The sequence below is a fragment of the Stenella coeruleoalba genome, assembly GCF_951394435.1.
Source record: "Stenella coeruleoalba genome assembly, chromosome: 2".
In the NCBI taxonomy this organism is placed as follows: domain Eukaryota; kingdom Metazoa; phylum Chordata; class Mammalia; order Artiodactyla; family Delphinidae; genus Stenella; species Stenella coeruleoalba.
The window spans coordinates 177,017,235-177,040,655 of record NC_137147.1 but is presented as its reverse complement, the minus strand read 5'-3'; the positions used below and the strand labels follow the sequence as shown (position 1 = coordinate 177,040,655).

The 23,421-nt window shown below is 45.3% G+C and overlaps 1 protein-coding gene across 4 annotated transcripts in view; it reads left to right on the top strand.

The window, feature by feature from the left end:
* RSU1 (Ras suppressor protein 1) overlaps window positions 1-23,421 on the top strand; it is a 275,988-nt gene that overhangs the window by 176,011 nt on the left and 76,556 nt on the right. For 2 of the 4 annotated variants that reach the window (XM_079913089.1, XM_079913090.1), the window contains exon 9: window positions 17,464-19,700. The exons of 1 other annotated variant lie outside the window; for it this stretch is intronic. In XM_079913089.1, coding sequence (XP_079769215.1) covers window positions 17,464-17,566 — 103 coding nt within the window. In that variant the 3' untranslated portion in view covers window positions 17,567-19,700. Of the gene's footprint in view, window positions 1-17,463; window positions 19,702-23,421 lie in introns of those variants that run through there. One more of the 4 variants, XM_079913091.1, reaches the window with a different exon arrangement.

Genomic DNA, 23,421 nt, shown 5'->3' with positions numbered 1-23,421 from the left:
ATCATCTTTGTCATTGACTAACGTGGTTATATGATCAATTCAGTGAAGACCAGGCTCAGAAAGTGACTAAACTTGTTGGTAGTTTTATAGCCAAGGTCCTCACCTTATGTTCTCTGACATTTGCAATTTTTCTCCATTATACAAATGATAACATTTAAGAAAATAACGCAAGAGGGAGGGGTTATGGGGATATATGTATACGTGTAGCTGATTCACCTTGTTATACAGCAGAAACTAACGCAACATTGTAAAGCAATTATACTCCAACAAAGATGTATAAAAAAAAAGAAAAAGAAAAAGAGAAGAACTCTTTGGAAAGAAACTGTGTTTTGTGCAAAACTTAGGGCACACAGCCATAAGGCATTTTGTAACTCTGTGTCTTCAGCCGAGTTTGGAATGGACAAGCCCAGTTCAGAGCTCATTGTGTGTAAAAGCCGTGTTGAATAAGCATGTGTTTGGTACCTGCTAAGCGCTTTATCTTATTTCATCCTCCTAATGACCCTGTGAGGTATGTACTGTTATTACTATCCATCCCATTTTCCGGGTGAGAAAGCATGCTCAGAGAGGTTAAGTTCTCCAAGGTTACCCAGCTGCCACTTACCATAGACGAACCTCAGAACCAGGTCTAATAGTCTGCCAGACATTTTAACTTCCTTGCAGGTGCTGAGCATAGAGAATCTGTCTGTCTGTCTGTCTGTCTGTCTGTCTGTCTGTCTCTCTGTCTCTCTCTCTCTCTCTCTCTCCAGGCTGGATTTTGAAATTGGACAAATCAAGGCTTGGACCTTTCCTTTCCCATTTGTTATGAGATCCTGCAAAGGTGACCTAACTTCTCTTAACAGTGGTTGTAATGAAAAAAAAAGTTCATGTTTAATGTGTGGCCAGACGCAGTGGTAGGCTTCTTACGTGCTTTCCCCATTCATTGCTCACAGTTGTAAGCAGTGTAGGTCCGATTATAATTTCCGCTTTACAGATTGAAAAACTGAGGCTTAGCGTAAGTATCCCAGACTGCACAGCTGAGAGTCTGCCCAGAATCCTTTCATTCAGCCAGTACTCAAGAGTCATACCAGCCTTGCTCCTTGTGGGCAGTTTCAAAGTCAGCTCTGTAAAGTGTCCCCATTAGAGCGTTAGCCAGAGGCAAAGGTGGCAGCCCTGTGACCTGAGAGATACAAGCAGAGCAAGGGAACTCAAAAGTGGTAGCAGGTGAGAGGCTGTGTCATTGCAGGGAATAGAGCACTGGTATTTGAGAACAAGTCAACAGCCGTCAAAAGGATCATGACAACACCTGTGGGAGCGCAAAAGCAGACAAGCCTTTGGATCCCACCCGTTCTTTCGGTTTCCATTGACTTTTTCTGAGTTTGGGGGAAAAAATACCTCGACGAGGAATGGAGAAAGTAACGACAGCCCTGATGTGGCAGCAGATTTCATATTTGTCCCCTGTCTCTCGTACACATTGTCTTCTCCTTTATAAAAGCCTGACTGTGCTGTTCCCCCCTCGTGGCCACCTGCAGCGAGCTTCTGTAGACCTCCATGGAGGCAGGGGCGGGGATGGAGCAGGGTGAAGGGCCTGAGCCTGGATTTAGTGTTTGCCACTTTGAAAGGCGCACTGCTGGGCGAGGACGCCTGGCTTGCCTGGAATGTGGCAAAACTCGTGAGTGCACGTGGTCTAGAGCTGCTTCTGCTGAGCCCCAGCCTGGGTGGTGCCCTCTGGCCGGCTGCCAGCGGAGCTTCTTTGGCTCTTAAAGTTGTTTTTAGGGGGCTTCCCTGGTGGCGCAGTGGTTGGGAGTCCGCCTGCCGATGCAGGGGACATGGGTTCGTGCCCCGGTCTGGGAAGATCCCACGTGCCGCGGAGTGGCTGGGCCCGTGAGCCATGGCCGCTGAGCCTGCACGTCTGGAGCCTGTGCTCCGCAACACGCGAGGCCACAACAGTGAGAGGCCTGCCTACCGCAAAAAACAAAACAAACAAACAAACAAAAAGTTGTTTTTAGGTTTCCTTGCTTTGGGGAAGGAGGGCCTGACTATACTTTTCTCCAGCCAAGTTCATGGGCTTTAGGAGGTATATGTGTTGGCCTGAAGACCTTTCCAGGCTCATATTCAGAACTACTACAAACAGTTAAACATATTGGAAGACTCTCTAGGTAAGTGGGATTACTTTTTAAAAATATTACATAATTTTATATACATATGTAAGTATATATGTTTTACACATATATAAAATATATACATATATAAAATGTATATATAAATATATATCCATCCTTTTTCTAAAGCATTAAAAGTAACCATGTGGCAAGAAAGGGTCCATCAGCTTTCAAAATGCCCTTCATCTGAGTATAAGATCGCTCGATTTCACCATTTTCAAATGGTCTCTATCTGTGTTGTGCAACATGCTAACTGCTAACAACTCTTATTTTAACAAATTTATTTATTAATTAATTAATTTATTTTTGGCTGTGTCGGGTCTTCGTTTCTGTGCGAGGGCTTTCTCTAGTTGCGGCAGCGGGGGCTACTCTTCATCGCGGTGCGTAGGCCTCTCACTGTCGCGGCCTCTCTTGTTACACAGCACAAACTCCAGACGCACAGGCTCAGTAGTTGTGGCTCACGGGCATAGTTGCTCCGCGGCATGTGGGGTCTTCCCAGACCAGGGCTCGAACCCGTGTCCCCTGCACTGGCAGGCAGATTCTCAACCACTGCGCCACCAGGGAAGCCGGCTAACGACTCTTGAGCCCTTGAATTACACAGCCTGTCTGATTGGGATGTGCTATCAGAGTTTTCAAATACGCACCAGATTTCAAAGACACTTAGTACAAAAAAAAAATTATTAAATTTATGATATTAAATCATTTATCTTTAGATTAAGGATAAGGTAGACCATTCATCATGTTGATATGGATTACACATTGAAATGGTATTTTGGATCTGTTGGGTTTAAATTAGATATATTACTAAAATTGATTTCATCTATTTCTTTTCACTTTTTTAACGTGGCTACTAGAAAGTTTAAAGTTAACTTGGTGGATCTCCTATTTTGGACAGAACTATACATATGTGAAAGTAGAGAATACGTCTCTACCAAGTGGAAGGACTAATATGTGTTTAAAAATAAAACTTTAAGAAAAGCTTCCTGAAATATTTATGAGAGGAGAGATGAACCTGCTGCAGGTATTCAGCAGACTGACTAAGAGGGGCTTGTTTTACCATTCCAGGCAAAATATGTTGGACAGAAATCTTCTTGGTTAATAGCTATCCGGGGGGGGGGGGGGTTGGAGGGACATATTTTTCCATGAGAAGACAGGTCAGTTTGAGTCATTTGTTACAGAACATGGTTTGTGAATATTGGACATAACTGTTGTGCACACGTTCCCTTTGTGATTTTTCACCCAAGTGTCATCACGTGGCCACATCGTGACCACAGCCTCTTGATGTAGATACTGTGTGTTCCGTTCCAGAGCGCGCACCGCACTCCCCGGCGATAGAGCAAGTATCGCGATAAAACGAGGCCCGCGACATTTCTGGTTTCTCAGTGCGTATAAAAGTCACGTTGACATTATAATGTGCAATCGCCTTATGGCTAAAATAGTGTCCCTTCCTTAATTAAATAGTTATACTGCTGGCCCCGATTAACTTGCTGGATGCAGGGTTGCCGCAACCCTTCCATCTGTAAAAAAGGCAGCTTCTGCGAAGTGGGATGCGACGAGGCCCGCCTGTACCGGAAACGGAGGCAGAAGAGCAGCCTCAGGCGGGATCGCACAGAAACCCCGGGCCTCTGGCATCTCTGCCTCACGCTTCTGCTTCTGCCTCACTTCCGCCGTCTGTGTTTAGGGCTAACGCCTTCCAGGAGTGTTGCGCGGGTGAGACTCGTAAAGGGAAGGCTTGCGATTCTTGGATGAAAAGGCCTGTTGTGACAAGCTCTTCTCTCTCCACCCACGGCCCCAGCTTTGCTCTGAGTCTGCAAGACCCGTTGGGGGCATCAGAAGCTAAAGCTGGAGCCCAAGAGAGAGTCCTGTCCTCCCCTCAGATTCCCGGGATGCCCACTCAGATTCAGGGCTGATGCACGGAATCCTCCAGTAGATCGTCTTTAACATTCAAGCGGAAACCACAGACATCTTAATTTTTAACCTTTTGGCACTTGAAAACCATAAATTTCTCTGAGACTCTTAAGAATCTGATTTAACAACAACAACAAAAAACTAGGAGGAACTAGATGAGATATATTAAATCTGCTGAGCATATCAGGGCTAATTTTTTTTAATAAATCTATTTTATTTTATTTTTTAAATTTTTGGCTGCGTTGAGTCTTCGTTGCTGCGTGCGGGCTTTCTCTAGTTGCGGCGAGCAGGGGCTGCTCTTCCCTGCGGTGCGCAGACTTCTCATTGCGGTGGCTTCTCTTATTGCAGAGCACAGGCTCTAGGCACGCGGGCTCAGTAGTTGCGGCTCACGGGCTCTAGAGCGCAGGCTCAGTGGTTGTGGCACATGGGCTCAGCTGCTCCGCGGCATGTGGGATCTTCCCGGACCAGGGCTTGAACCTGTGTCCCCCGCATTGGCAGGTGGATTCTTAACCACTGCACCACCATGGAAGTCCCAAAGGTATTTTTTTTTAAACCCTCCATTCCTTTTTGGAATACGTTTTTCCCCAAAACTCAGAAACATGACAGTGAAACTAAAGGAAGATTGGGATCCGTAGGCCCTTGTACTCTTGAGCTCTCCTAGATGTTTTTCTCCATTATTTTCTTGACAGTTGTTGGGCTTATTCCCAAGTACCACTTTGTTTCTTTGCACGCAAAAGCCTGGCTCCTCCTCTACTGCCAGCCTCTCCTTACTGCTAGTCAGTAGTTTACATATTGCAATCAGGAATGGAGGGAAAGCACAGATCAACTGGATATGCCGTGTTCCAGGGCTGGTGGGGTTTGGCACTTGAGAGAGAGCCCAGCTTAGGTGAGGGAATTCGGCTTTGCTGGGGAAACGGCAAAAGGCAATGACTAGAATTGACTTGTAGGTGCTGCTTCCTGAGGTCCACCTGGCGAGAGCCTCATGGCTAAAGCGCCGCGTGGATGCATCCACCCGTAGGTAGGTGGATGTTTTCTGGTTTTGATTCCTAAGGTTAGTTTTTTAAAAATCTCTTTGCTGTAGACGTAGAACTTAACCTCACAGAAAATCCATGGACAGGGACGAGAGGCAAGTCGTACAGCGCTGTCTAGAATCTCAGGCGTCATGCTGTAATCTAACCCGAACGTAGGAGGAACCTTGGAGATGTGAGGTTTCATTTAACATGATTTTGCTTAAGGGTAAATGAGTTCATTTAAGCGGAGTGCTATACAAGTTTCCTATGTAAAGCGTGCAGGTTCCATTCAGATGCCCAGCTGTGACCAGGTTGAAGCCATTGCTCGTGGTGTTTGATCTAAACAGGTTCTTGTGCCTTCTGATTGAGTGTCCATTCAGGGAGCGAGGTAGGGGGTGGGTGGCAGCATACACTGCCTGTCTAGGGAGACACAGATTACCCAGTCAACGGATTAGTTCCAAAGCCTTCTGCATCCTGATTCAGTGCTATCTGCCACGCACTCTGCAATCTGTAGGCTAGCACCTAAAGAGCCGTCTCGCTTTCCATCGGCCTGACCGTGAGTCACCTGCCATGGTCACATCATCCAGTCACCTGGGCTGAGAGAAACTGAGAGGGGAAGATGGCCCCGGGAGCAGGGAGTCCAAATTAATAGCCACAAAGAGGAAGAGGAAGAGGATGAGTAATAATACCTCTAGACATGCTCTTACCATCTGTCCGCATCTGAAAAACGAAAGAAAGACAAAGAAGAGGCTTCCCTGTTGAGACTCTAGTATTCCAGTTCTGTGACACCGGCTCTGTATTTGTAACATCATTTATATCTAGAACCACAGGACAGATGTGCACCCCTACATGGTGTCTTTTGTTCAGACTCAAATGAGCACATACAGAAAACGCCACGGAAGCTTCCCGTGGAAATGCTGTTGTATAGGGTGTGCTACCTGAGTTTGGCTATTATGATCACTAGCTTAATAACTTAAAAGGTCGTTAACGCTGAGCCTTTCCTCAAGGAACCACGTGTGGCCAGGAAAACACCTATCTTTCCATAATAAAAATCCATTCTGATGTTTAATTTGTCCAAAGGAAAGGAAGAAAACCCCAGTGTTTTTATAATGTTCATTTTAACTTAATTCTCTCTCATAGGCTGTTCCTGTGTTCAGCTAGTTATTACTAATATCAAACGATGGTTAATATTCAGTAAAACCCACCGTACTGTAGAGGAGTTTAATGGCAACCCCTGGTCACACAGTACTTTGAAAGAGAATCTCCCCAGGAGGCAAACGGACTGGGCTCCCAAGCTGGCACCATGATGCATTTACTGCTCACCCTTTCAGCCTCAAAACCCCTGCAGAAACTGGGGAAAACACATAAGAAACTGATGTAGGACCAGAATTTTGTAACAGAGGATAACTGCCCCTAAAGAGTAGAAGACTTGCCTTGGCCTTCACATTTTTTTCCAGTGGACAGCTCTAAATGGGAAGCATGTCTGTCATCGCTTGATGAGTACGGAATTGAGGAGTGAATCAGGACATGTTCCTTGGCTAAGACACTCTCTCAGTCCACCAGTAAATGTTTATTAGGCGACTCGTGTGTGGCAGGCACTGGAGGAACAAAAGGATTAAGACAGTCCCTGCTTCAGAGGCGCTAATGATCCAGCTGGGAGGATACTTGCGTAGTTGGAGTACAGTGATGTATGTTTTCATTCAGTCAGTCAACAAACGTTCATCATGTGCCCACGGCATGCCGGTCGGAGAGGATACTCAAGAAGACAGACAAGGTTCCTGCTCTCTCGGAGTTCATCTTCCATTCAGGGAGGTGGCAGACAACAAGTAATCAAAATAATTTTATGTGACTGTGGGTGGGAAGGAAGTGAATGTGGTTAAAGAGAGAGAATGTGGGCAAAAAAGACCTCTGTTAGGAACTGACGTTTGAAGTAGACCAGAGTGATGCTGCATCAGTCAGGACTCAGCATTCCTTGGATTGCAAGAAACAGGAAGCGTAAGAGGAATGGAGATGATTTATTTTATGCTTCTAATAATCCAGCAGTACAGTAGACTTCAGGCATGGCATGATCAAGCGCTCAATGTCACTGGACTCCATTTCTCTCCACCTTTCAGTTCTGCTTCGTCTGCTGGTTTGTGTTCCAGGCAGGCTCTCTTCACAGAGCTCACCATGGCTGGCAGCAGACCTGGGCTCCCAATTCAACTGAAACAGAAAAGAAAGGACTTTTCTTCCCAGCAGTGTGCGCTGAGGTCCTAGGTCTTTCTCTGGTTGGCGCAGGTTGGCTACAGGCTCATGTATGAACCAGTTTCCGCACCCAGAGTAAAGGGAGAGGTTTGAGACTGAGTTGTTCTGACACCAAAGTTGGGACAGCATAGCCATTCACATCCAAGATATTGAAGCTGTCTCCGTCCATTCCCTCACCTGTGAAATGGGGATAGGAAGAGTGCCTATCTCAGGGAGAGCTGGAGAAGAACGTTCAGGCAGAGGGAGGAGCAAGTACAAACCTCAGAAGTGGGCAGGGGCCTGATTTGTTTGCCTGTGTGCTAGAGATTGGGAACATGGAGGGTAGTGGCCGAAGAGCGGAGAGAACTGGCCGGCGGCTGGACCGCGCAGGAGCGGGCCAGCCTTTGAAGGGTTGTGGTGGCGTCACGTTTATTTTCTCTGCTTCCACTTAGAGACGTCGTCCTATCGGGGCGTCCACAGAACTCCCAGCTGGGTCCTCACCACCTTTCTCTGGGTAGTGCATAGGTGCCCACTGCTGGCATCTACCCCACTGTTGGAGTCGCTGATCAAAACCACGCTCTTCTGATGGGCAGGGTCTCCAGCTTGGCTTCCAGCCAAGTCCGGCTGGCCTGAGTTGTGCTGGCGTTATTTGGGGTGACTTCCCATGTTTCTGCTTTGGTTCATTTTGTGTTGATGCTATCACTTAACACCCGGAGGGCGATCTCACTGTCTTTAAATTCAGGTTTTCGGGCGGTGCTTCACTCTCGCCCTGACCGTCCTGTCTCTCCAGCCAAGTCCGTATTGGCAGGATACGAAATTTAAAGTGGGTTGTATGAAATGGACAAAAGCAATAATTTGTGATTTCTGCAGTATTAACATCCAGCTGTCCATGTTAACGAATCCATTAGATAATTACTGTTCAGCTTGTGAGAGCCAGATTCAAGTTAGTGAATTTTAATCATTGTGTTTTCTTAGGAATAATTTTTGGAGGGATTAAATGCACATATAGAAATACTTTCTCCCTTCCTTGTCTCTATAAGTAGGTTTGTATATCTGTGTGTATGCTACAAACACAGAGACACATACATGGTTGGATGTCTCTTTTTCAATCTCCACATACTATATCCCAAAATAATTCTTGTCATAAAAAATATTCCCCAATACTCCATGTCTGAAGTCTATTAAGGAAGTAGCTTGTTTAGAAAACTTACCAATGCCCTTCCTCTTGTTTCCTTTGCTTTTTAGTTTATTCTGTAAATTGCAACATTTAGCACTTTGCAGTTTAATTTAAAAGGATTACCTATTCTCTTAAATGCTTAAGCAGGGAAGCGAGTTGCAGTCATTGATTTTTCTCTGCATGTATTCTGTGAAAGCTATATTTGCTCCTTCCCCAGGGAGCATACCCCCTGAACTGCGTGCTTGCTGGTGACAGCTCAGACCTCTGATACATAACCGAAGACCTTGCCTAATATCCTTGCTCCTGCTCGGGGAATTTTTATTAAGTAAAAGCATCATTAGAGTAGACAGGATGATGAAGTTTAATGAGCATCTTTTGTGCATGAGATTGTTAGTTTTGCTCTGCCAGAATCCTCCTTTCTCCCCTCCGTGGGGCAGAGAGCGAGTCTAGAACGTATGGGGTATTTTTAAAATCTGCCTTACATTTTTGTATAGCTTAGTATCTGTCCTAAGCCAGCTACAGATTCCTTTTGACTGTCTATACAGATGCTGTTTACCACATGTATGTGGATAATTTCTTCTTAACACTGTGTGTTGGGGACAGAGAACGGTGACGGTTATAACGGAGGCGAATGTAAAAGACACATCCTGGTGTTAGTGAATTTCACGGAACCACCTCTTGGAAGTCTGATCTCAAAAAATCACTGCCTTTTGAATTAATGAGACTGCTCATGGGAATATGGTAACTGTTCTTTTTTTTTTTTTTTCTTTAAGACTCAGCAATTTATGTGCTAAGGTTCTGTCACCAGCCCCTCAGAAGCTGCTAGATGGGATAAATAAAGATACTGCAAATGCTTATTAATAATCTAGGCTTCACACTTTGTCCACAGATTCATTTGAGGAGATTTTAAATTTAGCATCCTACCATAAGATTACAGATTAGACACAAAGTGATTTCTCTCCGTTATTGTCACCGGCCATATACTTAGATGTTTCAAATTGGTTCTTTTCTTGGTCTGTATAAGGACTTTCCATGGAAACACCCAAAACAACAGGAGGGAGGCATATGACATGAGCAAATGACTTAAGAACAGCATATTGCACCTCTCATATACCTGGCATTCTGAAACATAATATTTACATAGCACACAATGTGTTTCCAGCAGCTGCCTTGAGTATGCAGAATACAAAAGAAGTGAAGTCCGCAAGTCCCCGCCCTCAGGAAAACGGTAGGCTGTTGAAGAGGACGGAACTGAGAAATCCAGAGAGATGGGAGACAAGATAACTTCGAGCCTAAAGAGTTTGAACTTTGGAGCTGTTGCCTGGGTTTGATCCAGACCTTTTGCTAAGCCTCAGTTCCTTCATTTGCAAAGATACTAAGATAATAAGATAAATCCAACTACCTTGGCTTGTTGTGACAGTGAACGCTGATTGCATGGTTACTATTCACCAGGTGCCCTGATCCAGGTGCTCTACTGGTACTTGGAAATAACAGCCGAGAGCAGAAATCACTTTGTATCTTATGAAGGACTTAATGACGAAATCCCAATAAACCCTCTAGTATTTGGCGAAGGCGGAAATTGGACCGGGGCGGGCGGCAGGGCAGAGAGAGCTGTGAAAGGCCGAAAGATGTGGCTGCGATCTGAGCTACAGAGAGGGTGGAGGCTGGGCGTTTCAGGCAGTAGCAACACAGACCAGCAAAACACAGAGACCGGAGGGATCCTGGCTGACGGGAAAGACTAATCCCAGGCCTTAGATTGATTTAGTGTTAAAAAATTTCGCAGATCGCCTGCAAGGTAGACGGTATACAGATATGACCGTTTTCCAGTGAAGATAACAGAGGTTCTGGAAAGCTATGGGACTCTAAGTTTACTTAGCTAATAGGTGGCAAAACTCACGCTCTGCCCACGTTTCCTACAGTCCACGCGGCCTTCCTCCAGACCAGCCTTTCTGCGCTTGGATGGTGAACGAACAGGGGGAGATGAAGGTGGGTTAGTTAGGCGTTACACGGCATGTTCTGTGGTTGCTCTCTGATCCAGTGGGTAGCGGACGCTGTTTTCCATGCGTAAACCGAGGAGAGAGAATTCCGTCAGTCACGTGTAGGACGCATTGGAGGAAGGAAGGAATCGGTATCAAGGAGACCAAGAAGAGGGAATTCCCTGGCATTCCAGTGGTTGGCACTTGGCACTGTCACTGCCGGGCCCGGTGTTCGATCCCTGGTTGGGGAAGTGAGATCCCACAATCCCCCAAGCCACACGGTGCGGCCGGAAAAAAAAAAAAAACGACCAAGAAGGGACCTGTTATAATAATCTAATGGCCATGTGGTATAGGCCTATTTTAGGGTAGAAGAAAAAGAATGAATAAAATCATAAGATGATGGAAAAAAGAGCAAGTACCGTAAAGCAGCTTGTTAATCCACTGAGTCACAAACCTTTTGAGAAGCTGATGAAAGCTGTGTTCGCCTCCTGCTGAAAAATTCACATACAGCTTTGCTTGGAGCTCAGCTCCTACCCTGGCCCCGGGCTGAGACTGAAGAAAGAGGCAGGTGCCAAAAAGACTTCATCTTGTTGATCCTGGAGGTCTGGAGACTTCAGAGGGACAGACCTGAGGAACTGGGCTAGGGAACTATTGCATGCATTTGGTTGGCTACAATAGCGAAATGTCCTAGTGGGAATTAGGCATAGCAGGGGTTGAAGATGGTGGTGACTTGGAGGGCTCCTATTCAGAGATGATCGCGGAAGCTACAAAATCAGATGCTCTTTCTAGGGAAGAGGATAGAGAGAGCTAAAAGCAAAACCCACAAGGGCTGCAGAATTGTTTGGAGAAAGAATAAGTACCAAGATAGTGCATTGGAGCCAAGGGAGGAGGTTTTTCAAGAAGGAAAGCCATGGTCCCCAGTGGTCTTCATTACTGCAGCCATGAAGAGGTGTGAAGGTCTGCAAGAGACCCTTGGATCCAACAGAAACAGTAAGACTCAAATGGATTTTTTTTCCCCAAAATGCAGATGGCCGTATTAAATAAAATGCACCTATCAGCAGTAGAAAAGCGTACATATCGTACTACTCAATATAGTGTTTGTTGAGAAATTCGCTCTGATTCTGGTGGGCTGGAATTGTTTGCTGTACCATCTCAGGTGTCATCAGGCAGGGTGTTGAGTTGCGTGGAGTTTCAGGGGGCCAGTGCACAGGCAGCTTGGATAGGATGCCTCTCAAATGACCAGTCTGGTGACCTCTGCCGTCCGTGGCATCATTTCATGATGATTTCTCCAGAGCTGGTCTGGAGATGGCAGCTCAGGGCAGGGCCCGCTCCCACAGGGACGAGAACGAGAGCCCTTGTGAGCCGAGTGACGGTGCCTCTTTCCTCTCCCACAGCACAGAGCATCTGCAGGTATCTCACCTTGGAGGAATCCCTTCAGCAACAGAAGCCTGTTCATCAGGCACCTGAGCGTAATTGATCCTGTCCTGTCACTTTAGATGGTTCTCTGTTCATTTTTCTGCCCTCCTCGAACATCTCCCAGTTATCCTCTATAGACCTCAGATTTCAGGGGACAGAAGATTTTCCAAGACCCTGTGCCACAGCTTCCCTCCATATACTGAGTGGATCACTTGACCCACCAGCGGCTGTGGCCTATCAGTGACCGTGAGCCGGGTTCCTCTGTCAGTGCTCTCAAGCCGGCATGGTCAGATTTCAGTGCCCACCAGGAACCTCCCCGAGAAAGGATCTCCCCACAGGCTCATGGGGGCAAAGTCGATCCCAGCTGTGCTCTGTGCATGCGCAGAGCCAGGGTCTGAGAAGCAGGCGGAACTGGCCAGCATCGCCTGAGCCGCGGGCCTTCGTGAGGGGCTGAAGGAGCAGCTGCTGCCCTGGAACACTTGCTCTGAAACCCCTGCTCTGAGCCTGCGCACACAGGACCTTGTCCATGTCTGATTACTCTCCCTCCACAAGCCCTGCAAGGTAGCAGTGTCCATCATTTTGCAGATGAGGACATCAGACTGTGACAGAAGTCAGTCACCTTCTCAATGTCACATGTCCTTTGGGGCAGACAGGGTGCAGGAATGCAGAGGCGAGTGAAGCCCCAGGTCTGTTCTCCAGAATCCCCTGTGCAGGACGCCAGGGCTCCTGTAGGGCGGGATGGGTACTGTCTGAGCAGAGCACTGAGGGGATGTGCTCATCCAGAAAGCACCTTGTGCCACGGTCTGAAGGGTAGTTGGGACTCTTCCAAGGTCGAAGAGGTGGAAGGTACGTCACGAGAGGAGAGTATGGGTGATCACAGGGACGGAAATCCATCCTAAAGGCTGTGGGCTGTGTTGATCTATCCTGTTTTCCACTTTCTCTATTTTATGATGCTTTGGCATCTTGGGGGTCTTGCTGCCTGGGGAGACTCCCAAGCTAGCTCATCCCTAGAGGAGCAAACAACTCATCTGTTAGCGCATCTTTTCGTACCCAAGCCAACCAACCCCGAACCCCTATCCTAACTACCTCTTTTCTCTGACTCACGTGCACCAAGCCAGTATTCCCCATGACCCAGAGCCAGGTACTGGATAACTAGAGATCACCTCTTCAGCCCTGGGCTCTGAAATTTTAATCACATCATTCACTTCTAAACTCACTCGTACCCTGCCTCACCCCTTCCTTTTTGTGAAACCACTATAAAGGCTCTGGGCTTTGCTCTCTCCTGAGCGCCTCTGCCTCCTAACCAGCCCCTGTGCTTCCCCGTGTGGCCCTGCACACAGCTGCATGTAACAGAATGCTTTCAAAGGCACAGACCTCTCCGTCTCCTCCCTGTCACCTCTATGCATTAAATCCTGGGGACATCTCAAGCATGGGCCATGACTCTTAGCTTCAGAGTATGGAGAGAGCCAGTCCCTTCCTGTCTCATTGTGGCCGAGAGGGGGCAGTTGGCCTGCCCATTTCCTCTCCCTCTAGTGGAAGCAGCACCCGTTTTTCCTTGGGGACACTCCTTTGCGCCCTCTCTGCAACTTAGTTTTTAACTTTTCCTTCTTTTCAGTGAATTATTACCCCAGAATTTTTTTTTTCCCCTGCTGAAATTAAGCAAAATCCTCACAGACAGCCCCAGAGAGGCTCACTTACTGTATCGGTTCCCTATTGCTACTGTTAACAAATGACTGTGATCGTTTTTTGTTTTTTTTTTAACATTTTATATTGGAGTATAGCCAATTGACAATGTTGTGATAAGAAATTACCATGATATTAGAGGCCCAAACCATAACCAGTGTTACAGTGTTACCATGATATTAGAGGCCCAAACCATAACCAGTGTTACAGTGTTACCATGATATTAGAGGCCCAAACCATAACCAGTGTTACAGTTCCGGGTGTCGAAGCCCGAAATTTAGGCGTCAGCAGGGTTTTGCCCTTCCAGAGGCTCCAGGGGAGAACGCGTTTCCTTGCCTTCCTAGGGTCCAGAGTCTGCCTGCATTCCTTTCTCCACGTCAGAGCCGGCAGCTGAGCCTGTTCAGATCTCTGACTCTGGCCCTCCAGCCCGCCTCTTAAAAGGACCCTTGGGATTACTTTGAGCCCACCCAGATAATCCAGGATAATCTCTCCATCGCGAGATCCTTAACTTAACCAGCTCTGCAAAGTCCCTTTTGCAATATAAGGTAACATAGTCACAGGTTTCAGGGATTTAGGATGTGGACATTTTGGGGGGCCATTATTCTGCCTGCTACACTTACTTAATTGCCTGGAGGCCCCGTGGCTAATAGCTGGTGGAACCCAAGACTGGGGACCCTGAGATGCTTGTCCTTACTGCTCTTCCAGAGCCACGTCTCCAGGTAGGAATGGCCGCTCTCATGTATCCAGTCTACAGATGAGAGTCAAGTGCCGGCTCTCGTCCGGCCACACAGCTGGAGGAGGGAAAGCGTCCCGCAGCGCAGGGCAGAGTCATCCCGGCTTTGCTGGTGACTCACAGAAGAAGTGGGGCAGTGCATTTAGCTCTGCCTTAGGTGCCTTCTTCAAAGAGGATTCGAACCTTTCTTCCAGAGATGCTTGGGGATTTGGCGTCGATAAAAAAATACCGTATTCTTTTTCAGAGGAAAAAGCCCTAGAGAAGTAAAGTAATCATATAATTATCTTTTTTTAACCACTCTGACTATAACCCCACGTCAGTCTTGTTTTTCCACAAGCCCTCGTGGGCCATGTCCAATAGTCCTGTCCTGGTGCCAGGCTTATTTCACCACCATGGCCACCCTGTGAGAAAACGCATCATCTTTTAACAGATGAAGAAACTGAGGCACGGTGGGGTGAGGCTTGCTAATCATTTGCCCAGAACGAACAGTTCGTAAAGTGGCAAAACGAGGATTTTAAGCATCAAGTTCAGGACTGCTATCTCCCGTCCGGCCCTTTGTAGCGAGGGGCTTGCTGTGTAGCCCCAGGAAGGCCGGGCACGCAGTGGGGTTTGAGTCCGAAAAGGCAGGCGTTGAAACGTTGGAACATTCCAGTTCCTTCCTGAAAAGAGGAGCCTTGCTGAGTCCCGAGCAGCTGTTGCACCGCCTTCTGAAATGACTCTGCTGGGTTACCGCCGTCAGGGCCCCGCGACACTGCCACCCTCTCTGGGAAGGCTTCCGTGCCTGCGTGTTCAGGATGGGGTCCCCAGCAGGCCTGCATCACGTCTTTCGTCTCTTCTCCCTCCTCTGACCCCTTTATTTCTTTTGATATCACTTTCCCAGCACCTGAGTCTTGCCGGGTTTCCAAATTCGTGAGCGAAGGAGTTGTGTTTCTGCAGATTTTTGTAATCCTTAACATCTGATGCTGTCTGCGAGTAAAAATGTGAATACTTCTTTCCTTTATGGGGATAAAAGTTTGGAAAATAGAGGAGAGAGACGTGAAGCTGTAAGGAAGCGGTACCATGGGAGCAGGTACTGAGACCATAGGTGCCCGTGTGAATGCACAGAACAGGGTAGTCAGACCTTGGCTTCGTGCCAGGCGGGCGGAGCTTGGAGCACATCCCACTGGAGCGCTAAGCCCCTGCTCTGGAGGAAAGCGGCATCCTAGGCGGAGACGGGCAGACGCCATGAGAGGATACGCTTGTCTCAGAGGGTGTGTTGATAGAGGTGAGGAACGTAAGGGCCAGCTCCACTTTGGCTCAGGGTTTCCTCTCCCTGTTGGCGTATCTGGGAGACACGCTGGAGGGGCAGGGGAAGGGGTGCACAGGTTGGAGCCTCCCACGTAGTGCAAGGTATTCTTCCTGTCTCAGGATCCTTAGTCTCACCTCTGCAGAGTCCCCTTTGCCCTGTAAGGTGACAATAACAAGTTCCGGGGGTATTAGGACAGGGACATCATTGGGGGTTGGAGTGGCAACAGTGGTGAAGCCGGACTGGCTGAACCTTCCTTTCTGCCTAAACCAATGTTTCTTTCCCTGGATCCAGGAACCCCAGGTGTCCAGGGCACAGAACCAGCCGCTCTTTTTAAAGTCTAGGGGAGGGGGTCCTGTGTTGGTTTGAAGCTCCGTTTTCCTGGGTGGCAGGTTCTCCTGGGGAGGAAGATGTTTCTGCTCAGGGGTGCCAGGGAGGACTGGGCCTGCGTCTCCATTCAATTAGCCAGAAGTCCTCTAAGGGAACTTCTACAGACTTTGAACGCTGATTTGCAAGTGCTGATACGACCCATCTAGGACATGTGGTACCTCCTTCACCCTCCCCTTTACCCGGAGAACGTTCCCAGCACCTGGCTGGACTTAACATTCTTCAGCTCGTAGCTCTGTCAGCTGCCACGTCCTGCATTCTAAACTCCTTGCGAGCAGAAACCCATCTTCGTGACCACTGTTGGTAGATGCTGCTTGTCACTGCTTCTGAGGAGATGCTTGGAAGCCTCTGGAGAAGATAGACTACGTCTGACCTGTCAAAACCCAGTGTCCAGCTTTCCCTAAGCGTCCAGTCAATTGGACAGCTCCGAGCACCAGGTCCCTCCCTCGGCCTGTCAACCACAGCGTCGGTGTCATCAAGAGCGTCAGTATATGGCCAGTGCAGGAGAGGGTGTCGATTCCCTGCGTGGATCCTAGAACACGGGACACCTTGTACAGGAAGGTCAGTCTTTGTGTCCGCCCTGTTCAGTTAGCATAAGGCAATTGCACCAAGTGGGGTCAGACATTGCCTTCCCTCTGGAGGCACTGAGACACCCACCTGACTCTCTCAGCGGCACAGTTATATCAATAAGGGGAGTTAGCGGCAACTAAGGGGAGTTATTTATCTTAGGGTGGCTTTTAATTTCGTTTAATCAGAGTTACTCATAAATTACCGATTAATTACTACCTGCTGTTGGGTTCCAGCCCCTCAGCCGCGGAGCTCACTCTGCTCTGCGAGGGATGCCATGGCTGTAATCGCAGGCTACTTTGTCAACATTTAATCAGCGGCACTTATTAACATGCCATTGATGGGTGGTCGCCGTCCCAGCGCCATCCATCACGGGTGAGCAGCTAGCGAGGGCTCGGACACCATCACTCTCTGTCACGTCACCCGGCCCTGGGGTTCTCGGGCCGGAATGCTGTTCCCTTTGCACTAAGTGGACACTCCGTCTTTTCAGTTCGGCCCAATTTCTGTCACTGTCGACTTCAGCACTCGTGGCCTGTGGAGCTTCAGTCCGGATCGGCCAGGCTAGGCATCATGGTCCCCCTAGTCCTGGATCTCTCTTCCTTTGCTGATTTCACACTTAGCCCAGGGAGTGTAGGATTCCAAGAGACTTGTCCAGAATTGGACGTCATGGCATGGTGGGGGGGGAGAGAGAGAGAGAGAGAGAGAGAGAGAGAGAGAGAGGGAGAGAGAGAGAGAGAGAGCGAGCGTGTGTGTGTGTGTGTGTGTGTGTGTGTGTGTGTAAGACAGTTTATAATTCTTAAATCCAGCATATGACCCAGAGAAAACAGAAATGACCTTGTGGTGTTCTTTGGCTTCCTGAATGTTCCTAGAGATGAATCTGTTGATGAAAACGCTGCCAGTAGAAGCATATCTTGTGTTCACAAGGTAGATCTCACGGTGTCCCCTCCTCTGTCTTTTCAGCCTCTACGGCAGACACATGCAGGCAAACCCAGAACCGCCGAAGAAAAATAATGACAAATCGAAAAAGATCAGCCGGAAACCCCTGACAGCCAAGAACAAATAAGGGGTTGGCATGGGCTGGACTCCTGATGGACTCTCCTTATTACTTCGGTTCTCTCTTTTTCTATCTCACAAATGAATACTGTGTGTGTTTGTTTTGTTTTTTCTCTTTCTAGCACTTACCACCTTACCTTTTAAATTCTTTTGGTGGGTGGTAGATTTTTCATAAGTTCTTCAAACCATTTCCATTTGTTTCCTTGAAATTGCCAAAGGCAGGCTTAGTTCAGCTGCAAATTCCATATGAGACACAGCTTTCAGCTCCTCGAATAGATGTTCACAGAGTTGCTTATTATGAAAAGAATAATTAAAATCATGTAATCATTTAAATGCCACCGTTAACACTGTTTATTCACATAACTCATTATTTTTGCTTTATTAACAGTTTTCCTTCACCGCCGAGATTTTATGTCAACTTCCAAATGATTTTAATAAAATCTTGACTTCGTGTCACATGTTGCTTCTTGAATAAAAAAATATCTGATCTTGGGTATACCCATTTTTGTTTACTTTTTTCCCCAAAATGATCTTATCTACTTTTATTGGTTGTCGATGATAAACTCTGAAACTTTCCATGAAAGAAATGCAGCATTAAATCAGAGTTAGTTTCTTCTCACATCGATGTGTCAGTTTTTTTTTTTTTCCTTTGAGGACTGTTTCTAAATTAGGAAGGAGCAGAAAAACAAATCTCTAGGAGATTTTGCCAAAAGATTTTGGAAAGCAGCATTGCTTAGCTGAAGGAATGGTGACTTCTGCCAGTGGCTGGTCGACAAGAGCTGTGAAACAGAGAGAGAAAAATACTCAAGTGTGTTTCTTGTCACTGCAGAAAATCTGCTCATATCAGAGCATCCTCCTAAGTGACTGTGATGATGCCAAAGAAGTTGTGTAAATGTGCACACTCTATACCACACCCAGTGTAGAAACTGCAGCGGCAGAATCATTAAACAAGTAATTGTTTACCTCTGTGGTAGGCAGCTTTGCTCTTATCTACAGTAATGTGTATGTCAGTGGAAACACATCCAAGCAGAATGTTTGCGCTAAAGGGACTGCCAACCCTGGAATGTCTTAAAAGGTGTGTGAAGATGTAACATTGTCTCAGGTGGATCGTCTGTATCTACCCCTGCATCTTCTTGTCCCCATCTCACAGCTGAAACCCTGAGACCAAGACCACTGGAACAGAGAAAAAACCAGAATCAGAACACAGCCAAAAATCCTGAGTTACTTAGGAAATGGATGCGTTCGAATCACAGAGATCACTACTGAAGGTCTACACTTCTTGTTTCTGGATAACTTCCTGATAAAACATTCACCGTGGGAAGAAGAATTCCCAGGTGCCATCACCTGTTTGGGGATTTCGTTGATGTAATTTTTCTAGGTGCAATCTTTGCCTCAGCCTGAATTTTGTTCAGTTTTTTTTAGCTTGTGAAATTAACAGGAGGAAGAACAATACCTCTGCTATTGGTGATTGGAAAGACTTCATCTAAAATTAAACTAGCAACAAAGCTTCAGTAAAACTACCACAATATAGTCTTTTGAATATTTTTTTTTAAAAGATGAACACTCTAGATAGACATATGGGCAATACATGAAAATTCACCGGGAGGAAATATCCCCAAGAACCATGGAAAAAAAAAAAAAAGTCCAGCCTTACTAGTAGCCAGAAAGATATAAATCAAAGCAAAAATAAGACAGCTTTGAGAAATGTGCATATATTTTTTAAACTAGTGTTAAGTGCTAGAGGGAGTAATAGGAGATAAACATTCTTATACGCTGCTATTGGGAATATAAATTTCTCTCCAGAAAGGTGGTAGGAATTTAATGATAACTAGCAAAACTTTAAGATGGGAAAGGAGGGTTAACGGTGTATCCACATGATAAACATTTATGAAGACATTAAAAATTATTGAACGATATCTGGGGGCAAAGGGAGATCATCATATCCAGTTAAGTAAAAAAAAGTCACACTTAAAAAACTATATGAGTGGTCCCAGTTGTGGAAGAAGGAAATTGTGTTTATAATATGTATGCACAGAAAAATGGAAATGGACTTGGATTTTATGGCTGATAAATTATTTCTGTATGGTAGGTTAAAAATTTTTAAATTCCTTTTTATACTTATTCTGTACTTTAAATTCTCTGTAATCAGCATGTATATTTTTATAATCAGAAAATATTAAATATATATCTTTTCAAAATAGAATTGGTATATTATGCAGTCCAGAAAATATCATATATGTAAGTGCAAGGCGTAATGTAAAATCTCAAGGGGGTTTTCTGCTTTTCTTTTGTCACCAAAGTGTGTTTTCACGTCTTTTCATACAGTCTTTTTGGTTACTTGATAACTGGATTTACAAACTATCTACTTTTCAGAAGGTAGCACTTTTTTTCTCCCAGTCTTATTGTGATATAATTGACAAACACTGTATAACTTGAAGGTATACATTATAAATGACTTGACTTAGGTATGTTGTGAAATGATGACCATGGTAAGTTTAGTTAACATCCATCATCTCGTATTAGTACCCCCAAAAAAGAAAAAAGAAAGTTTGTTTTCTTGTGATGAGACCTCTTAGCATCCGTCCTCTTAACAACTTTTAAATATGGAATACAGCAGTGTTACGTGATATCCTCAGTACTTAGTTATAACTGGCAGGTTATACCTTTTGACCACCGTCATCCAGTTCCTCCAGCCCCACTCCGTGCCTCTGGTAACTGCAAATCTGATCTCTTTTCCTATCATTTTGTTTTTTAGATTCCACAAGTAAGTGATCATACAGTATTTGTCTTTCTCTGTCTGCCTTAACTCTCTTCGCGTAATGTCCTCAAGGTCCGTCCATGTTGCCACAAACGGCAGGATTTCCCTCTTTTTATGGCTGAATAATATTCCATTTATATAAATATAACACAATTTCTTTATCCAGTCATCCTTCGACGTTGTTTCTATGTCTTGGCTGCCATGACTAATGCTGCTGTGAATGTGAGGGTGCAGATATCTCTTTAACATAGTGTTTTCATCTTTTGGATATATTCCCAGAAGTGGAATTGCTGGATCATATGGTAGTTCCAGCTTTAATTTTTGTGGAACCTCCCTAGTGTTCTCCATAGTAGCTGTACCAATTTACAGTCCCGCAGACAGTGCACAAGGGTTCCCTTTTCTCCACATTCTCGCCAGCAGTTTTTCCCTTGTCTTTTTGATGATAGCCATTCTAACCAATGTGTGCTGATTGTGGGGTTTTTTTTTGTTTTTTTGGTTTTTTTTTTTGCGGTACGCGGGCCTCTCACTGTTGTGGCCTGTCCGTTGTGGAGCACAGGCTCCAGACGCGCAGGCTCAGCGGCCATGGCTCACGGGCCCAGCCGCTCTGCGGCACATGGGATCCTCCCGGACCGGGGCATGAACCCGTGTCCCCTGCATCGGCAGGCGGACTCTCAACCACTGCGCCACCAGGGAAGCCCACTGATGGTGGTTTTGATTTGCATTTCCCTGCTGATATTGAGCATATTTTCGTGTACGGTTGGCCATTCATGTATCCTTGGGAAAATATCTATTCAGGTGTTTTGCCAGTTGTTTAATTGGATTATTTGTTGCTATTGGGTTGTATGAGTTATTTATATCTTTTGGATGTTAAGCCGTTATCAGGTATATGGTTTGCGATTTTTTTGGCCCGTTCCATAGGTTGTCTTCATTTTGTTGACGGTTTCCTTTGCTGTGCAGAAGCTTTTTAGTTTTGATTTAGTGCAACTTGTTTATTTTGTTGCTTGATGCTTTAGTTGTTATATCTAAAAAATTATTGCCAAGACCTATGTCATAGAGCTATTTTCCTGTGTTTTCTCCCAAAAGTTTTAGAGTTTCTGGTCTTATATTTAAGTTTATACATTATGAGTTAAATTTGGTCAGTGGTATAAGTTAGAGCTTATATCACTTCATTATTTTACACATGAATGTTAGTTTTCCTAGCACCATTCATTGAAGAGACTGTCTTTTCTCCACTGAGTATTCTTGGCTCCCTTGTCAAATTTTAGTTGACTGTATATGCATGGGTTTCTTTCTGGACTCTTGATTCAGTTCCATTGTTCAATGTGTCTGTTTTCATGCTAGTACCATACTGGTTTAATTATTGTAGCTTTATAATAAAGGTTGAAATCAGGAAATACGATGCCTCCTGCTTTGTTCTTTCTCAGGATTGCTTTGGCTATTTGGAGTCTTTTGTGGTTCCATGTGAACTTTATGATTGTGTTTCTACCTCTGTAAAAAAAAAAATGTCATTGGAATCTTGATATAGATTGCTTTTAATCTATGTATGGCTTTGAGTAGTATGGACATTTTAACATAATTCTTCCAGCCCGTTAACACAGGATACCTTTCCATGTTTTTTTGTGTTCCTCAATTTCTTTTATCAATGTCTTGTTTTCAGTGTAGAGATCTTTCACTTCCTTAGTGAAACTTATGCCTAAGTATTTTATTGTTTTTGATGCTTTTGTAAATGGGATTATTTCCTTTACTTCTTATTCAGATAATCCATTATTATTATATAGAAATTTTACTGATTTTTTAAAATATTTATTTTTGGCTGCGTTAGGTCTTCATTGCTGCGCACGGGCTTTCTCTAATTTTGGCAAGCGGGGGCTACTCTTCATTGCGGTGCACGGGCTTCTCCTTGCGGTGGCTTCTCTTGTTGTGGAGCACGGGCTCTAGGCACGTGGGCTTCAGTAGTTGTGGCTCGCGGGCTCCAGTAGTTGTGGCTTGCGGGCTCTAGAGCGCAGGCTCAGTAGTTGTGGCGCACAGGCTTAGTTGCTCTGCGGCATGTGGCATCTTCCTGGACCAGGGCTCGAACCTGTGTCCCCTGCATTGGCAGGTGGATTCTTAACCACTGCGCCACCAGGGAAGCCCTCTACTGAGTTTTGTATGTTAATTTTGTATCCTGCAGCTTTATAGAATTCATTGATTAGATCTAACACTTTTTGTGGAGTCTTGAGGATTTTCTCTATATAAAATCCTGTCATCTACAAAGAGACAGTTCCATTTGTTCCTTTACAGTTATGATGCCTTTGTTTCTTTTTCTTGCCTGATTGCTCTGGCTGAGACTTCCTGTATTATTTTGAATACATGTGGTGACACTGAGCACCCGTGTCTTGTATTTGATCTTTGAGAAAAATCTTTCAACCTTTTACTCTTGAGTATGATGTTAGCTGTGGGTTTGTCATATATGGTCTTTATTATGCTGAGACTTGTTCCTTCTGTACCTAACTTTTTAAGAGTTTTTATCATGAATGGATGTTGAATTTTGTCAGATGTTTTTTCTGCATCTGTTGAGTTGATCATCTGATTTTTTTCTTTCAGGCTATTAGTGTCATATATGACATTTATTGATTTGTGTATGTTGAACCATTCTTGCGTGTCAGAAGTGAATCCCATTTGATCGTGGTGAATGATCCTTTCAGTGTGCTACTAAATGCAGTTTGCTAATATTTTACTGAGAATATTTACATCTATATTCATCAGGGATATTGGCCTGCAGTTTCCTTTTCTTGTAGTGTCCTTTTCAGGCTTTGGTATCAGGGTAATGGTGGCCTCATAAAATGAGTTTGGGAATGTTCCCTTCTCTTGGATTTTTTGGAAGAGTTTGAAGAAGATTGGTGTTAATTCTTTTTATTATCAGTAAGTATAGTTGATTTACAGTACTTTACAACATAGTGACTCAGTATTTTTATAGCTTATAGTCCATTTAAAATTATTATAAAATATTGGCTATATTCACTGTGAAGAATATACCCTTGTTGCTTATTTATTTGATACATAGTAGCTTGTATCTCTTAATCACTTGCCCCTCCCACCTTCCCTCTTGCCACTGGTAACCACCAATT